Below are 14205 nucleotides of genomic sequence, written 5' to 3'. Positions count from 1 at the left end.
TTTCTTCAAAGACATGGTTGGAGGATCAATTTACCAAAAAGTTCCTTGATTCCTCAGACAAGGGTCACCTTTTTAGGTTTCCAGATAGATTCAGTGTCCATGACATTGTCTCTAACAGACAAGAGACAATTAAAATTGGTTTCAGCTTGTCAGAACCTTCAGTCTCAATCATTCCCTTCAGTAGCTATGTGCATGGAAGTTTTAGGTCTCATGACTGCAGCATCGGACGCGATCCCCTTTGCTCGTTTTCATATGAGACCTCTCCAGCTTTGTATGCTGAATCAGTGGTGCAGGGATTATACAAAGATATCACAATTAATATCCTTAAATCCCAATGTTTGACTCTCTCTGACTTGGTGGTTAGATCGCCATCGCATAGTTCAAGTGGCTTCTTTTGTTCATCCAACCTGGACTGTGATCACAACAGATGCAACTCTTTCAGGTTGGGTAGATGTCTGGGGATCTCTGACAGCACAAGGGATTTGGAAATCTCAAGAGGCGAGGTTACCAATCAATATTTTAGAACTCTGTTCTATTTTCAGGGCTCTTCAGGTTTGACCTCTGTTGAAGAGAGAACCATTCTTTTGTTTTCAGACAGACAATATCACAACTGTGGCATATGTCAATCATCAGGGTGGGACTCACAGTCCCCTAGCTATGAAAGACGTATCTTGGATACTTGAGTGGAATCCAGCACCTGACTAATTTTTGCGGTACATATCCCAGGTGTAGACAATTGAGAAGCAGATTATCTCAGCCATCAGACTTTACATCTGGGGGAGTGGTCACTCCATCCAGATGTGTTTTCTCAGATTGTTCAGATGTGGGGTTTTCCAGAAATAGATCTGATGGCTTCCCATCTAAACAAGAAACTTCCCAGGTACCTGTCCAGGTCCAGGGATACTCAGGCGGAGGCAGTGGATGCGTTAGCAGTTCCTTGGTGTTACCAACCTGCTTATATCTTCCCGCCTCTTTTTCTTCCAAGAGTGATTTCCAAAATCATCATGGAACAATCGTTTGTGTTTCTGGTAGCTTCAGCATGGCCTCACAGGTTTTGGTATGCAGATCTTGTTCGGACGTCCTGTTGCCAACCTTGGCCACTTCCTTTAAGACCAGACCTTCTGTCTCAGGGTCCGTTTTTCCATCAGGATCTCAAATCATTAAATTTGAAGGTATGGAAATTGAACACCTAGTGCTTAGTCATAGAGGTTTCTCTGACTCAGTGATTAATACTATGTTACAGGCTCGTAAATCTTTTTCTAGGAAGATTTATTATCGAGTTTGGAAGAATTATATTTCATGGTGTTCTCATAAATTCTCCTGGCATTCTTTTAGAATTCCGAGAATTTCACAGTTTCTTCAGGATGGTTTGGATAAAGGTTTGTCTGCAAATTTCTTGAAGGGACAAATCTCTGCTCTTTTTTTTATATTTCACAGAAAGATTGCTAAGCTTCCTGATATTCACTGTTTTGTACAGGCTTTGGTCCATATCAGGCCTGTCATTAAATCAATTTCTCCTCCTTCGAGTCTTAATTTGGTTTTGAAGGCTTTACAGACTCCTCCTTTTGAGCCTATGCATTCTTTGGATATTAAACTACTTTCTTGGAGAGTGTTGCTTCTTTTGGCCATCTCTTCTGCTAGAAGAGTTTCTGAATTATCTGCTCTTTCTTGTGAATCTCCTTTTCTGATTTTCCATCAGGATAAGGCAGTTTTGCGGACTTCATTTAAATTTCTACCTAAGGTTGTGAATTCTACCAACATTAATAGAGAAATTGTTGTTCCCTCTTTATTTCCTAATCCTAAGAATTCTTTGGAGAGATCCTCACATTCTTTGAATGTTGTAAGAGCTTTGAAATATTATATTGAAGCTACTAAAGATTTCAGGAAGACTTCTAGTCTATTTTTTGTCTTTCCTGGTTCTAGGAAATGTCAGAAAGCTTCTGCCATTTCCTTGTCATCTTGGTTAAAGCTTTTGATTCATCAGGCTTATTTGGAGTTGGGTCAGGCCCCGCCTCAGAGAATTACAGCTCATTCTACTAGATCATTCTCCACTTTGTGGGCTTTTAAGAATGAAGCTTCAGTTGATCAGATTTGCAAAGCAGCAACTTGGTCTTCTTTGTATACTTTTACTAAATTCTACCGTTTTGATGTATTTGCTTCTTCGGAAGCAGTTTTTGGTAGAAAAGTTATTCAGGCAGCTGGTTCAGTTTGATTCCTCTGCTTATGTTTAAGTTTTTTTCTTTTCAACTATGAGAAAAAACATATTTTTTTGGTTGTGGATTAATTTTTTTTAGCGGAAAATGGCTGTTATTATTTTTATCCCTCCTTCTCTAGTGACTCTTCTGTGGAGTTCCACATCTTGGGTATTACTATCCCATACGTTCACTAGCCCATGGATTCTTGCCAATTACATGAAAGAAAACATAATTTATGTAAGAACTTACCTGATAAATTCATTTCTTTCATACTGGCAAGAGTCCATGAGACCCACCCTTTTTATTGTGGTTATGATTTTTGGTATAAAGCACAAATATATTTCCAGTTCCTTTTTTGATGCTTTTTACTCCTTTCTTTATCACCCCACTACTTGGCTGTTCGTTAAACTGAATTGTGGGTGTGGTGAGGGGTGTATTTATAGGCATTTTGAAGTTTGGGAAACTTTTCCCCTCCTGGTAGGATTGTATATCCCATACGTCACTAGCTCATGGACTCTTGCCAATATGAAAGAAATGAATTTATCAGGTAAGTACTTACATAAATTATGTGGGTTTTTTTTTAAAAGTATAGTGGAAAAAGTGTTTTTAATAAATAATGAAAATGTTTGATTGTGATTGTATTGACATTGAAAATGGCAGCAGTTAACATGCAGATAATTAGCGGTTCTTTCTTTCATCTTTCATTTTTTAACAAAACACCTTTAGCTTTTTACAATAGATACAAACTTGAAAATCGTACACTGTACATAATGTTGCACTTTTTTTATCCAAATGTTGCTGTTTGTTTTTTATCTCCCCAAACTGTCCTTTATGCCTTAAACAGACATAAAAGCAAAAATCTCCTAGGTAGACTCTTTAGCGTGCACGTGTCTTGAGCACTATTTGGAAGCAGTGTTTGCATTTGGAAATACTGCAGCCCTCTAGTGCTCAACAATTTATAAAATTGTTGAAACTGTCATATAAACACTGCTGACATCAAGTGCTCAGGACATGTACATGCGCCTGAATCTATTTAGGCATGCTCTTCAGAACATAATACAGAGAGAACAAAGTAAATTTGATAAAAGGAACAAACTGAAAAGTTGTTTAAAATTGCATGTTTTATCCGATTCATCAAAATTAAATTTTGACTTTTATGTCACTTTAACATGGCAATGGGAAATATGCTGTCTGTGTACTGATCCAGTCTCTGCTCAAAAGTGAAAACAAAAACATTTTTTTTATCTTGTTCCTAGTGGTAACTTGCCCAAAACCAGAAGTCGCCAATTCAGAAACAGTGGAAGGTTTTTGTGGTACTTACATCATGAACTCTCGCGCTACATTTAAATGTAAGAGTGGTTTCACCATGAAAGGATCCATCTTTTCTACATGCAGTACTGATGGTCAGTGGGAGCCGCCGTTACCTGAGTGCCTCTGTAAGTCTCAATACTTTTTTTTTATAACATATCTAGTCTTGTCCCCAATTCTAGTTCATTAGATTTTGCTAAGCACAAACTTCATATCCAGTGTGGTTATTTGTTGTGCTATTCTAACCGTATTGGAAATACAGCTGTTAGAATTTCTTAAAGGGAAACTGAACCCAATTTTTTTTCTTTCGTGATTCAGATAGAGCATGCAATTTTAAACAACTTTCTAATTTACTCCTATTATCACATTTTCTTCATTCTCTTGCTATCTTTATTTGAAAAGCAAGAATGTAAGTTTAGATGCCGGCCCATTTTTGGTGAACAGCCTTGGTTGTTCTTGCTGATTGGTGGATAAATTCACCCACCAATAAACAAGTGCTGACCAGCGTCTGAACCAAAAATTGGCTGGCTCCTTAGCTTAGATGACTTATTTTTCAAACAACGATAGCAAGAGAACGAAGAAATATTGATACTAGGAGTAAATTAGAAAGTTGGTTACAATTGCATGCTCTATTTGAATCACAAAAGAAAAAAATTGGGTTCAGTGCCCCTTTAATCTGACCAAAATACAGGAATATCTGTTTTAATGCTTGGTTTTGGTAAACACATAAAAATCTGTAATTTTGACATTCACTAAAGCAAAATTTGGCCTAGATTACAAGGAGACTGCAAAAATAGAAACGGTATTGAGTAAAATGGTAGTGCCTCAGGCATGCTAACATTAAGTTCTTTTACCTAAATGCGCTAATCTTATGCTACATTAAATTATGTAAAAAAATAGTTGAATAGTTATGTTCTTTACTCAATTTTTTTATTTATATATATATATATATATATATATATATATAAATAAATCCAGAAAAATATCAAGACACTCTCCGATATTAAAGACCATTAATTCTTTTTTTAATGTGATATTTTTTAACCCCTTCCTCAGACCATAAAAAGCATGATAACACAACATAGACTTACCCCCATATATACCCCACACCGTGCATAATAGTCCTGAGCGTGTGTACTGCATTGGCGTTCCGGTGGAACTGAGTGAAGAACAAAACTATTTCAACTATTTATATTATTTAATTAAAAAATACTTTGAATATTGTTTTAAAGTGATATGGCATATAACAAGGTGTTGGACTGGGAAGGGCTCAAAGGTGTATATACTGTATATGTGTGTAAATATTTGTATGAGTGTATGTATATATGTGTATGGGTGTGTACATATGTATGTGCACACATACATAAATACATACATTGATACATATACATACACATAAGTACACATACAGTACATACATTTACAGTATATACACCTTTGTATTTTAATGTATTTATGTTGTGTATAGAGCACATTTTTTAAGTCTCTTTACGCTAGGTCTTCACCTGCACTAAGCCAACACATAGAAATATAGAATTTGACAGTAGATAAGAACCAAAAAGGCCTATCAAGTATACCCATATTACATGTTACTTTATTCTTAGGATAGCCTTATGCATGTCCCAGGCATTTTTGAATTCCTTTACAGTTTTTGTGTTTACCACTTCTAATGGAAGTTTATTCCATGAATCCACCACCCTTTCTGTAAAAAAAAAAATGATTCCTCAAATTTCTCCTGAATCTGCTACCCTCTAACTAGATTGTGACCCCTTGGTTTGGCATTTATTGTTTTGTGGAAAATGCTTTCAGCTTCTACTTTATTAAGTCCCTTTATATATTTGAAGGTTTCTATCATGTCACCTGTTTCCCTTCTATCTTCTAAACTATACATGTTTAGATCATAGAGTCTTTTTTTGCACATTTTATATTTTAGACCATGTACCATTTTAGTAGCCCTCTTTTGGACAGCTTCTAGTTTATACATATCCTTCTGGAGATATGGGCCTCTAGTTATCAAGCCGTCAACCTCAAATATGCTGGAATTCCGCAGCGTATTTGTGGCGAGGCTGATTCGCTGTAGTTATCAAGCACTACAGCCCGGCAAAAGTAGAATATAGTGACGTAAGCTTCGATCCGCCAGACTCAGTCCGACACAGATTGATTCTTACGTCACTCCAGATGTTCCGAACGCAAGTTCGGCACAATCTGACTACTTTTGGTAGTTATCAAACTACTACCAGGTACGCTCGCCACTATTCCGGGCCAGCGTACCTGGTTTTCAATCCGCCGCCCTGGAGGTGGCGGATTCCATAGGAATCAATGGGAGTCTGACCATAGCGAAAGCTCATGTTCGCTCCTGCCCGACATCCCATTGATTCCTATGGGAAGTGTGTACACCTAACACCCTAACATGTACCCCGAGTATAAACACCCCTAATCTGCCCCCCCTACACCGCTGCAACTAAATAAATGTATTACCCCCTAAACTGCCGCTCCCGGAGCCCACCGCCACTCTAATAAACTTATTAACCCCTAAACCGCCGCTCCCGGAGCCCACCACAACTATAATAAATGTGTTAACCCCTAAACCGCCACTCCCAGACCCCGCCGCAACTATAATAAATATGTTAACCCCTAAACCGCTGCTCCCAGACCCCGCCGCAACTGTAATAAAAATGTTAAACCCTAAACCGCCGCTCCCGGACCCTGCCGCAACTATAATAAATATGTTAACCCCTAAACCGCCGCTCCAGGACCCCGCCGCCACCTACATAATACCTATTAACCCCTATCCTGCCCCCCCTACACCGCCGCCACCTATAATAAATGTATTAACCCCTATCCTGCCCCCCACCCACACCGCCGCCACTATAATAAAATTATTAACCCCTAAACCTAAGTCTAACGCTAACACTCCCCCTAACTTAAATATTAATTAAATACATCTAAATAAATATTATTCTTATTAACTAAATTAATCCTATTTAAAACTAAATACTTACCTTTAAAATAAACCCTAATATAGTTACAATCTAACTAATAATTATATTGTAGCTATTTTAGGATTTATATTTATTTTACAGGTAACTTTGTATTTATTTTAACTAGGTAGCATAGTTATTAAATAGTTATTAACTATTTAATAACTACCTAGCTAAACGAAATACAAATTTACCTGTAAAATAAATCCTAACCTAAGTTACAATTAAACCTAACACTACACTATCATTAAATAAATTAAATTAATTAACTACAAATACCTACAATTAAATACAATTAAATAAACTAACTAAAGTACAAAAAATAAAAAAAACTAAGTTACAAAAAATAAAAAAATATTACAAGATTTTTAATCTAATTACACCTAATCTAAGCCCCCTAATAAAATAACAAAGCCCCCCAAAATAAAAAAATGCCCTACCCTATTCTAAATTACAAAAGTTAACAGCTCTATTACCTTACCAGCCCTTAAAAAAGCCTTTTGCGGGGCATGCCCCAAAGTAATCAGCTCTTTTGCATGTAAAAAAAAATACAACCCCCCCAACATTAAAACCCACCACCCACATACCCCTACTCTAACCCACCCAAACCCCCTTAAAAAAACCTAACACTAACCCCCTGAAGATCTCCCTACCTTGAGTCGTCTTCAGCCAGCCGACCACCGATGAAACAGAAGAGGATATCCGCAGCGGCCGAAGTCATCATCCAAGAGGTCTTCCATCCGATAGAAGTCTTCATCCATGCGGCGTCTTCAATCTTCATCCATCCGGAGCGGAGCCTTCTTCAAACGAGCCGACACGGAGCCATCCTCTTCCAACTACGCCTACCCGAAAAATGGATATTCCTTTAAGTGACGTCATCCAAGATGGCGTCCCTTGAATTCCGATTGGCTGATAGGATTCTATCAGCCAATCGGAATTAAGGTAGGAAAAATCTGATTGGCTGATGCAATCAGCCAATCAGATTGAGCTTGCATTCTATTGGCTGATTGGAACAGCAAATAGAATGCGAGCTCAATCTGATTGGCTGATTGGATCAGCCAATCAGATTGAACTTGAATCTGATTGGCTGATTGCATCATCCAATCAGATTTTTCCTACCTTAATTCCGATTGGCTGATAGAATCTTATCAGCCAATCAGAATTCGAGGGATGCCATCTTGGATGACGTCACTTAAAGGAATATCCATTCGTCGGATAGGTGTCGTTGGAAGAGGATGGCTCCGTGTCAGCTCGTTTGAAGAAGGCTCCGCTCCGTTCCGGATGGATGAAGATTGAAGACGCCGCATGGATGAAGACTTCTATCGGATGGAAGACCTCTTCAGCGCCCCTTGGATGATGACTTTGGCCGCTGCGGATGTCCTCTTCTGTTCCATCGGTGGTCGGCTGGTTGAAGACGACTCAAGGTAGGGAGATCTTCAGGGGGTTAGTGTTAGGTTTTTTTAAGGGGGTTTGGGTGGGTTAGAGTAGGGGGATGTGGGTGGTGGGTTTTAATGTTGGGGGGGTTGTATTTTTTTTTACATGCAAAAGAGCTGATTACTTTGGGGCATGCCCCGCAAAAGGCCCTTTTAAGGGCTGGTAAGGTAATAGAGCTGTTAACTTTTTTAATTTAGAATAGGGTAGGGCATTTTTTTATTTTGGGGGGCTTTGTTATTTTATTAGGGGGCTTAGATTAGGTGTAATTAGATTAAAAATCTTGTAATATTTTTTTATTTTTTGTAACTTATTTTTTTTTATTTTTTGTACTTTAGTTAGTTTATTTAATTGTATTTAATTGTAGGTATTTGTAGTTAATTAATTTAATTTATTTAATGATAGTGTAGTGTTAGGTTAATTTAATTAACTTAGGTTAGGATTTATTTTACAGGTAAATTTATATTTCTTTTAGCTAGGTAGTTATTAAATAGTTAATAACTATTTAATAACTATTCTACCTAGTTAAAATAAATACAAAGTTACCTGTAAAATAAATATAAATCCTAAAATAGCTACAATGTAATTATTTTTTTACATTGTAGCTATCTTAGGGTTTATTTTACAGGTAAGTATTTATTTTTAAATAGGAATAATTTATTTAATGATAGTTTAGTGTTAGGTGTAATTGTAACATAGGTTAGTTTTTATTTTACAGGTAAATTTGAATTTATTTTATCTAGGTAGCTATTAAATAGTTAATAACTATTTAATAGCTTTTGTACCTAGTTAAAATAAATTGAAATTTGCCTGTAAAATAAAAATAAATCCTAAAATAGCTACAATGTAATTATTAATTACATTGTAGCTATATTAGGGTTTATTTTATAGGTAAGTATTTAGTTTTAACTAGGAATAATTTAGTTAATAATAGTAAATTTATTTAGATTTATTTAATTAATATTTAAGTTAGGGGGGTGTTAGGATTAGGGTTAGACTTAGGTTTAGGGGTTAATAATTTTATTATAGGTTGCGGCGGTATAGGGGGGCAGGATAGGGGTTGATACATTTATTATAGGTGGCGACGGTGTAGGGGGGGCAGATTAGAAGTTAATACGTTTAATATAGGTGGCGGCGGGGTCCGGGAGCGGCGGTTTAGGGGTTAAACAATTTATTTAGTTGCGGCGGGGTACGGGATCCGCAGGATAGGGGTTAATAAATTTATTATAGGTGGCGGCGGTATAGGGGGGGCAGGATAAGGGTTAATAGGTATAATGTAGGTGGCGGCGGGGTCCGGGAGCAGCAGTTTAGGGGTTAATACATTTATTATAGTTGCGGCGGGGTCTAGGAGCGGCGTTTTAGGGGTTAATACATTTATTATAGTTGCGGCGGGGTCTAGGAGCAGCGGTTTAGGGGTTAATAAATTTATTTAGTTGTGGGGGGCTCCGGGGGCGCCGGTATAGGGGGTAGAACAGTGTAGTTTAGTGTGGGTGCTTAGTGACAGCTTATCAATAAAGCTGGGAAAAAGCCGAAGAGCAGCTTCGGGGGGAAGAGAAAGAGAGCAAAAGAGAGTGGGGAGAGAGAGCAAAAGAGAAGTGGAGAGAGAGAGCAAAAGAGAGGAGGGAGAGAGAGAGGGAGGGAGCAAAAGAGTGGGGGTAGAGAGAGGGAGCAAAAGAGAGGGGGAGAGGGAGAGAAAAAGAGAGTGGGAGAGAGAGCAAAAGAGAGGGGGGAGAGAGAAAGCAAAAGAGAGGGGGGAGAGAGAGAGCAAAAGAGAGGGGGGAGAGAGAGAGCAAAAGCGAGGGGGGAGAGAGAGAGAGCAAAAGCGAGGGGGGGAGAGAGCGCAAAAGCAAGGGGGGGAGAGAGCGCAAAAGCGAGGGGGGGAGAGAGCGCAAAAGCGAGGGGGGGGGAGAGAGAGCGCAAAAGCGAGGGGAGAGGGAGAGAGCGCAAAAGCGAGGGGAGAGAGAGCGCAAAAGCGAGGGGAGAGAGAGAGAGCACAAAAGAGAGGGGGAGAGAGCACAAAAGAGAGGGGGAGAGAGTGAAAAAGAGAGAGAGAGCAAAAGAGAAGGGGGAGAAAGAGAGCAAAACAGAGGGGGGAGAAAGAGAGCAAAAGAGAGGGGGGAGAAAGAGAGCAAACGAGGGGGGGAGAGAGAAAGCAAAAGAGAGGGGGAGAGAGAGCATAACAGAGAGGGGGAGAGAGAGCACAAAAGCGAGGGGGGGGGGGAGAGCTCAAAAGAGAGGGGGAGAGAGAGCACAAAAGCGAGGGGGGGGGAGAGCGCAAAAGAGAGGGGGGAGAGATAGAGCGCAAAAGAGAGGGGGGAGAGATAGAGCGCAAAAGAGAGGGGGAGAGAGAGAGAGCGCAAAAGAGAGGGGGGAGAGAGAGAAGGGGAGAGAGAGCAAAAGAGAGGGGGGAGAGAGGGCAAAAGAGAGGGGGAGAGATAGAGAGGGGGAGATAGAGAGGGGGAGAGAGGGCAAAAGAGAGGGGGAGAGAGAGAGAGCGCAAAAGAATGCGGGAGAGAGAGCGCAAAAGAGAGGGGGAGAGAGAGCGCAAAAGAGAGGGGGAGAGAGAGCACAACAGAGAGGGGGGAGAGATAGAGCACAAAAGAGAGGGGGGAGAGAGAGAGTGCAAAAGAGAGGGGGAGAGAGAGAGCACAAAATAGAGGAGGGAGAGAGAGCAAAAGAGAGGGGGGAGAGAGAGCAAAAGAGAAGGGGAGAGAGCAAAAGAGAGGGGGGAGAGAGAGCGCAAAATAGAGGGGGGGAGAGAGAGCAAAAGAGATGGGAGAGAGTAAAAGAGAGGGGAAGAGAGAGAGCAAAAGAGAGGGGGAGAGAGAGCAAAAGAGAGGCGGGAGAGAGAGCAAAAGAGAGGGAGAGAGAGCAAAAGAATGCAGGAGAGAGAGTGCAAAAGAGAGGGGGGAGAGAGAGCGCAAAAGAGAGGGGCGAGAGATAGCGCAAAAGAGAGGGGCGAGAGAGAGAGTGCAAAAGAGAGGGGGAGAGAGTGCAAAAGAGAGGGGGGAGAGAGAGCAAAAGAGAGGGTGGAAAAAGAGAGCAAAAGAGGGGGGAGAGAGCAAAAGAGAGGGGGAGAGAGCAAAACAGAGAGGGGGAGAGAGCAAAACAGAGAGGGGGATAGAGCGCAAAAGAGAGGGGGAGAGAGCAAAAGAGAGGGGGGTAGAGAGAGGGAGAGAGCAAAAAGAGGGGGGAGAGAGCAAAAGAGAGGGGGAAGAGAGAGAGAGAGCAAAAGAGAGTGGGGAGAGAGAGCAAAAGAGAAGGGGAGAGAGAGCAAAAGAGAGGAGGGAGAGAGGGAGGGAGCAAAAGAGTGGGGGTAGAGAGAGGGAGCAAAAGTGTAGGGGGAGAGGGAGAGAAAAAGAGAGTGGGAGAGAGAGCAAAAGAGAGGGGGGAGAGAGAAAGCAAAAGAGAGGGGGGAGAGAGAGAGCAAAAGAGAGGGGAGAGAGCACAAAAGAGAGGGGGAGAGAGAGCACAAAAGCGAGGGGGGGGGAGAGAGCGCAAAAGAGAGGGGGAGAGAGAGCACAAAAGCGAGGGGGGGAGAGAGCGCAAAAGAGAGGGGGAGAGAGAGCACAAAAGCGAGGGGGGGAGAGAGAAGCAAAAGAGAGGGGGGAGAGAGACCACAAAACAGTGGGGGGAGAGAGAGAGAAAAAGTGGGGGGAGAGATAAAGCAAAAGAGAGGGGGAGAGAGAGCAAAAGAGAGGGGGAGATATCAAAAGAGAGGTAGAGCGAGAGAGAGTGTAAAAGAGAGGGGGGAGAACAAAAGTGAGGGGGGAAGAGAGGGGGGAGAGAGAGCAAAAGAGAGGGGAGAGAGCAAAAGAGAGGGGGGAGAGAGAGCAAAAGAGAGGGGGAGAGAGAGCAAAAGAGAGGCGGGAGAGAGAGAGCAAAAGCGAGGGGGAGAGAGAGCGCAAAAGAGAGGGGAGAGAGATAGAGCACAAAAGAGAGGGGGAGAGAGCACAAAAGAGAGGGGGAGAGAGTGAAAAAGAGGGTAGAGAGAGAGAGCAAAAGAGAGGGGGGAGAAAGAGAGCAAAAGAGAGGGGGGAGAAAGAGAGCAAACGAGGGGGGGAGAGAGAAAGCAAAACAGAGAGGGGGAGAGAAAGCAAAACAGAGAGGGGGAGAGAGAGCAAAAGAGAGGGGGAGAGAGTGCAAAAGAGAGGGGGGAGAGAGCAAAAGAGAGGTAGAGCAAGAGAGAGCGTAAAAGAGAGGGGGAGAGAGCGCAAAAGAGGGGGGGGGAGAGCAAAAGAGAGGGGGGAGAGAGAGCAAAAGAGAGGGGGAAAGAGAGCAAAAGAGAGGCAGGAGAGAGAGCAAAATGAGAGGGGGAGAGAGAGAGAGCGCAAAAGAATGCGGGAGAGAGAGCGCAAAAGAGAGAGGGGAGAGATAGAGCACAAAAGAAAGGGGGGAGAGATAGAGCACAAAAGAGAGGGGGGAGAGAGAGAGTGCAAAAGAGAGGGGGAGAGAGAGAGCACAAAATAGAGGAGGGAGAGAGAGCAAGAGAGAGCAAAAGAGAAGGGGAGAGATATAGAGGGGGAGATAGAGAGGGGGAGATAGAGAGGGGGAGATAGAGAAGGGGAGAGAGGGCAAAAAGAGAGAGGGAGAGAGAGCAAAAGAGAGGGGGGAGAGAGGGCAAAAGAGAGGGGGAGAGATAGAGAGGGGGAGATAGATAGGGGGAGAGAGGGCAAAAGAGAGGGGGAGAGAGGGCAAAAGAGAGGGGGAGAGAGGGCAAAAGAGAGGGGGGAGAGAGAGCAAAAGAGAGGGGGGAGTGAGGGCAAAAGAGAGGGGGAGAGAGAGGGAGAGAGAGGGAGAGAGAGAGAGAGAGAGAGAGGGAGAGAGAGCAAAAGAGAGGGGGGAGAGCAAAAGAGAAGGGGAGAGATAGAGAGGGGGAGATAGAGAAGGGGAGAGGGCAAAAAGAGAGGGGGAGAGAGAGCAAAAGAGAGGGGGGAGAGAGGACAAAAGAGAGGGGGAGAGATAGAGAGGGCAAAAGAGAGGGGGATAGAGGGCAAAAGAGAGGGGGAGAGAGGGCAAAAGAGAGGGGGAGAGAAAGCAAAAGAGAGGGGGGAGTGAGGGCAAAAGAGAGGGGGAGAGAGAGCAAAAGAGAGGGGAGAGAGAGGGAGAGAGAGAGAGAGGGAGAGGGAGAGAGAGAGTAATAGAGAGAGAGGGGGGAGTGCAAAAGAAAGTGGGGAGAGAGCAAAAGAGAGGGGGAGAGAGAGGGGGGAGAGAGGGGGAGAGAGCAAAAAGAGGGGGAGAGAGCAAAAGAGAGTGGGAAGAGAGAGAGAGCAAAACAGAGTGGGGAGAGAGAGCAAAAGAGAGGGGTAGAGAGAGAGCAAAAGAGAGGAGGGAGAAAGGGAGGGAGCAAAAGAGAGGGGGAGAGAGAGCAAAACAGAGAGGGGGAGAGCGCAAAAGAGAGGTAGAGTGAGAGAGAGTGTAAAAGAGAGAGGGAGAGAGAGCGCAAAAGAGAGGGGGGAGCAAAAGAGAGGGGAGAGATAGAGGGGGAGAGAGAGAGGGGGGAGAGAGAGAGGGGGGAGAGAGAGAGAGAGAGAGAGAGAGAGAGAGAGAGAGAGAGAGAGGGGAGTGTAAAAGAAAGTGGGGAGAGAGCAAAAGAGAGGGGGAGAGAGAGGGGGAGAGAGAGGGGGGGAGAGAGGGGGAGAGAGCAAAAAGAGGGGGGAGAGAGCAAAAGAGAGTGGGAAGAGAGAGAGAGCAAAAGAGAGTGGGGAGTGAGAGCAAAAGAGAGGGGTAGTGAGAGAGCAAAAGAGAGGAGGGAGAGAGGGAGGGAGCAAAAGATAGGGGTGGAGAGAGAGAGCAAAAGAGAGGGGGAGAGAGAGAAAGCAAAAGAGAGGGGGGGAGAGAGAGAGTGCAAAAGAGAGGGGGAGAGAGAGAGCACAAAATAGAGGAGGGAGAGAGAGCAAAAGAGAGGGGGGAGAGAGAGCAAAAGAGAAGGGGAGAGATAGAGAGGGGGAGATAGAGAAGGGGAGAGAGGGCAAAAAGAGAGGGGGAGAGAGAGCAAAAGAGAGGGGGGGAGATAGAGAGGGCAAAAGAGAGGGGGATAGAGGGCAAAAGAGAGGGGGAGAGAGGGCAAAAGAGAGGGGGAGAGAGGGCAAAAGAGAGGGGAGAGAAAGCAAAAGAGAGGGGGGAGTGAGGGCAAAAGAGAGGGGGAGAGAGAGCAAAAGAGAGGGGAGAGAGAGGGAGAGAGAGAGAGAGGGAGAGGGAGAGAGAGAGTAATAGAGAGAGAGGGGGGGAGTGCAAAAGAAAGTGGGGAGAGAGCAAAAGAGAGGGGGAGAGAGAGGGGGGAGAGAGAC

The 14205-nt window shown here is 43.2% G+C and overlaps 1 protein-coding gene across 1 annotated transcript in view; it reads left to right on the top strand.

The window, feature by feature from the left end:
* LOC128651692 (C4b-binding protein alpha chain) overlaps positions 1 to 14205 on the top strand; it is a 239370-nt gene that overhangs the window by 216185 nt on the left and 8980 nt on the right. The window contains exon 12 of the mRNA XM_053704679.1: positions 3452 to 3631. Coding sequence (XP_053560654.1) covers positions 3452 to 3631 — 180 coding nt within the window. The remainder of the gene's footprint in view (positions 1 to 3451; positions 3632 to 14205) is intronic.

The sequence above is a fragment of the Bombina bombina genome, chromosome 3 (genome assembly GCF_027579735.1).
Source record: "Bombina bombina isolate aBomBom1 chromosome 3, aBomBom1.pri, whole genome shotgun sequence".
Classification (NCBI taxonomy): Eukaryota; Metazoa; Chordata; class Amphibia; order Anura; family Bombinatoridae; genus Bombina; species Bombina bombina.
The sequence above is the reverse complement of the archived record's forward strand: the minus strand, read 5'-3'. Positions and strand labels throughout refer to the sequence as shown.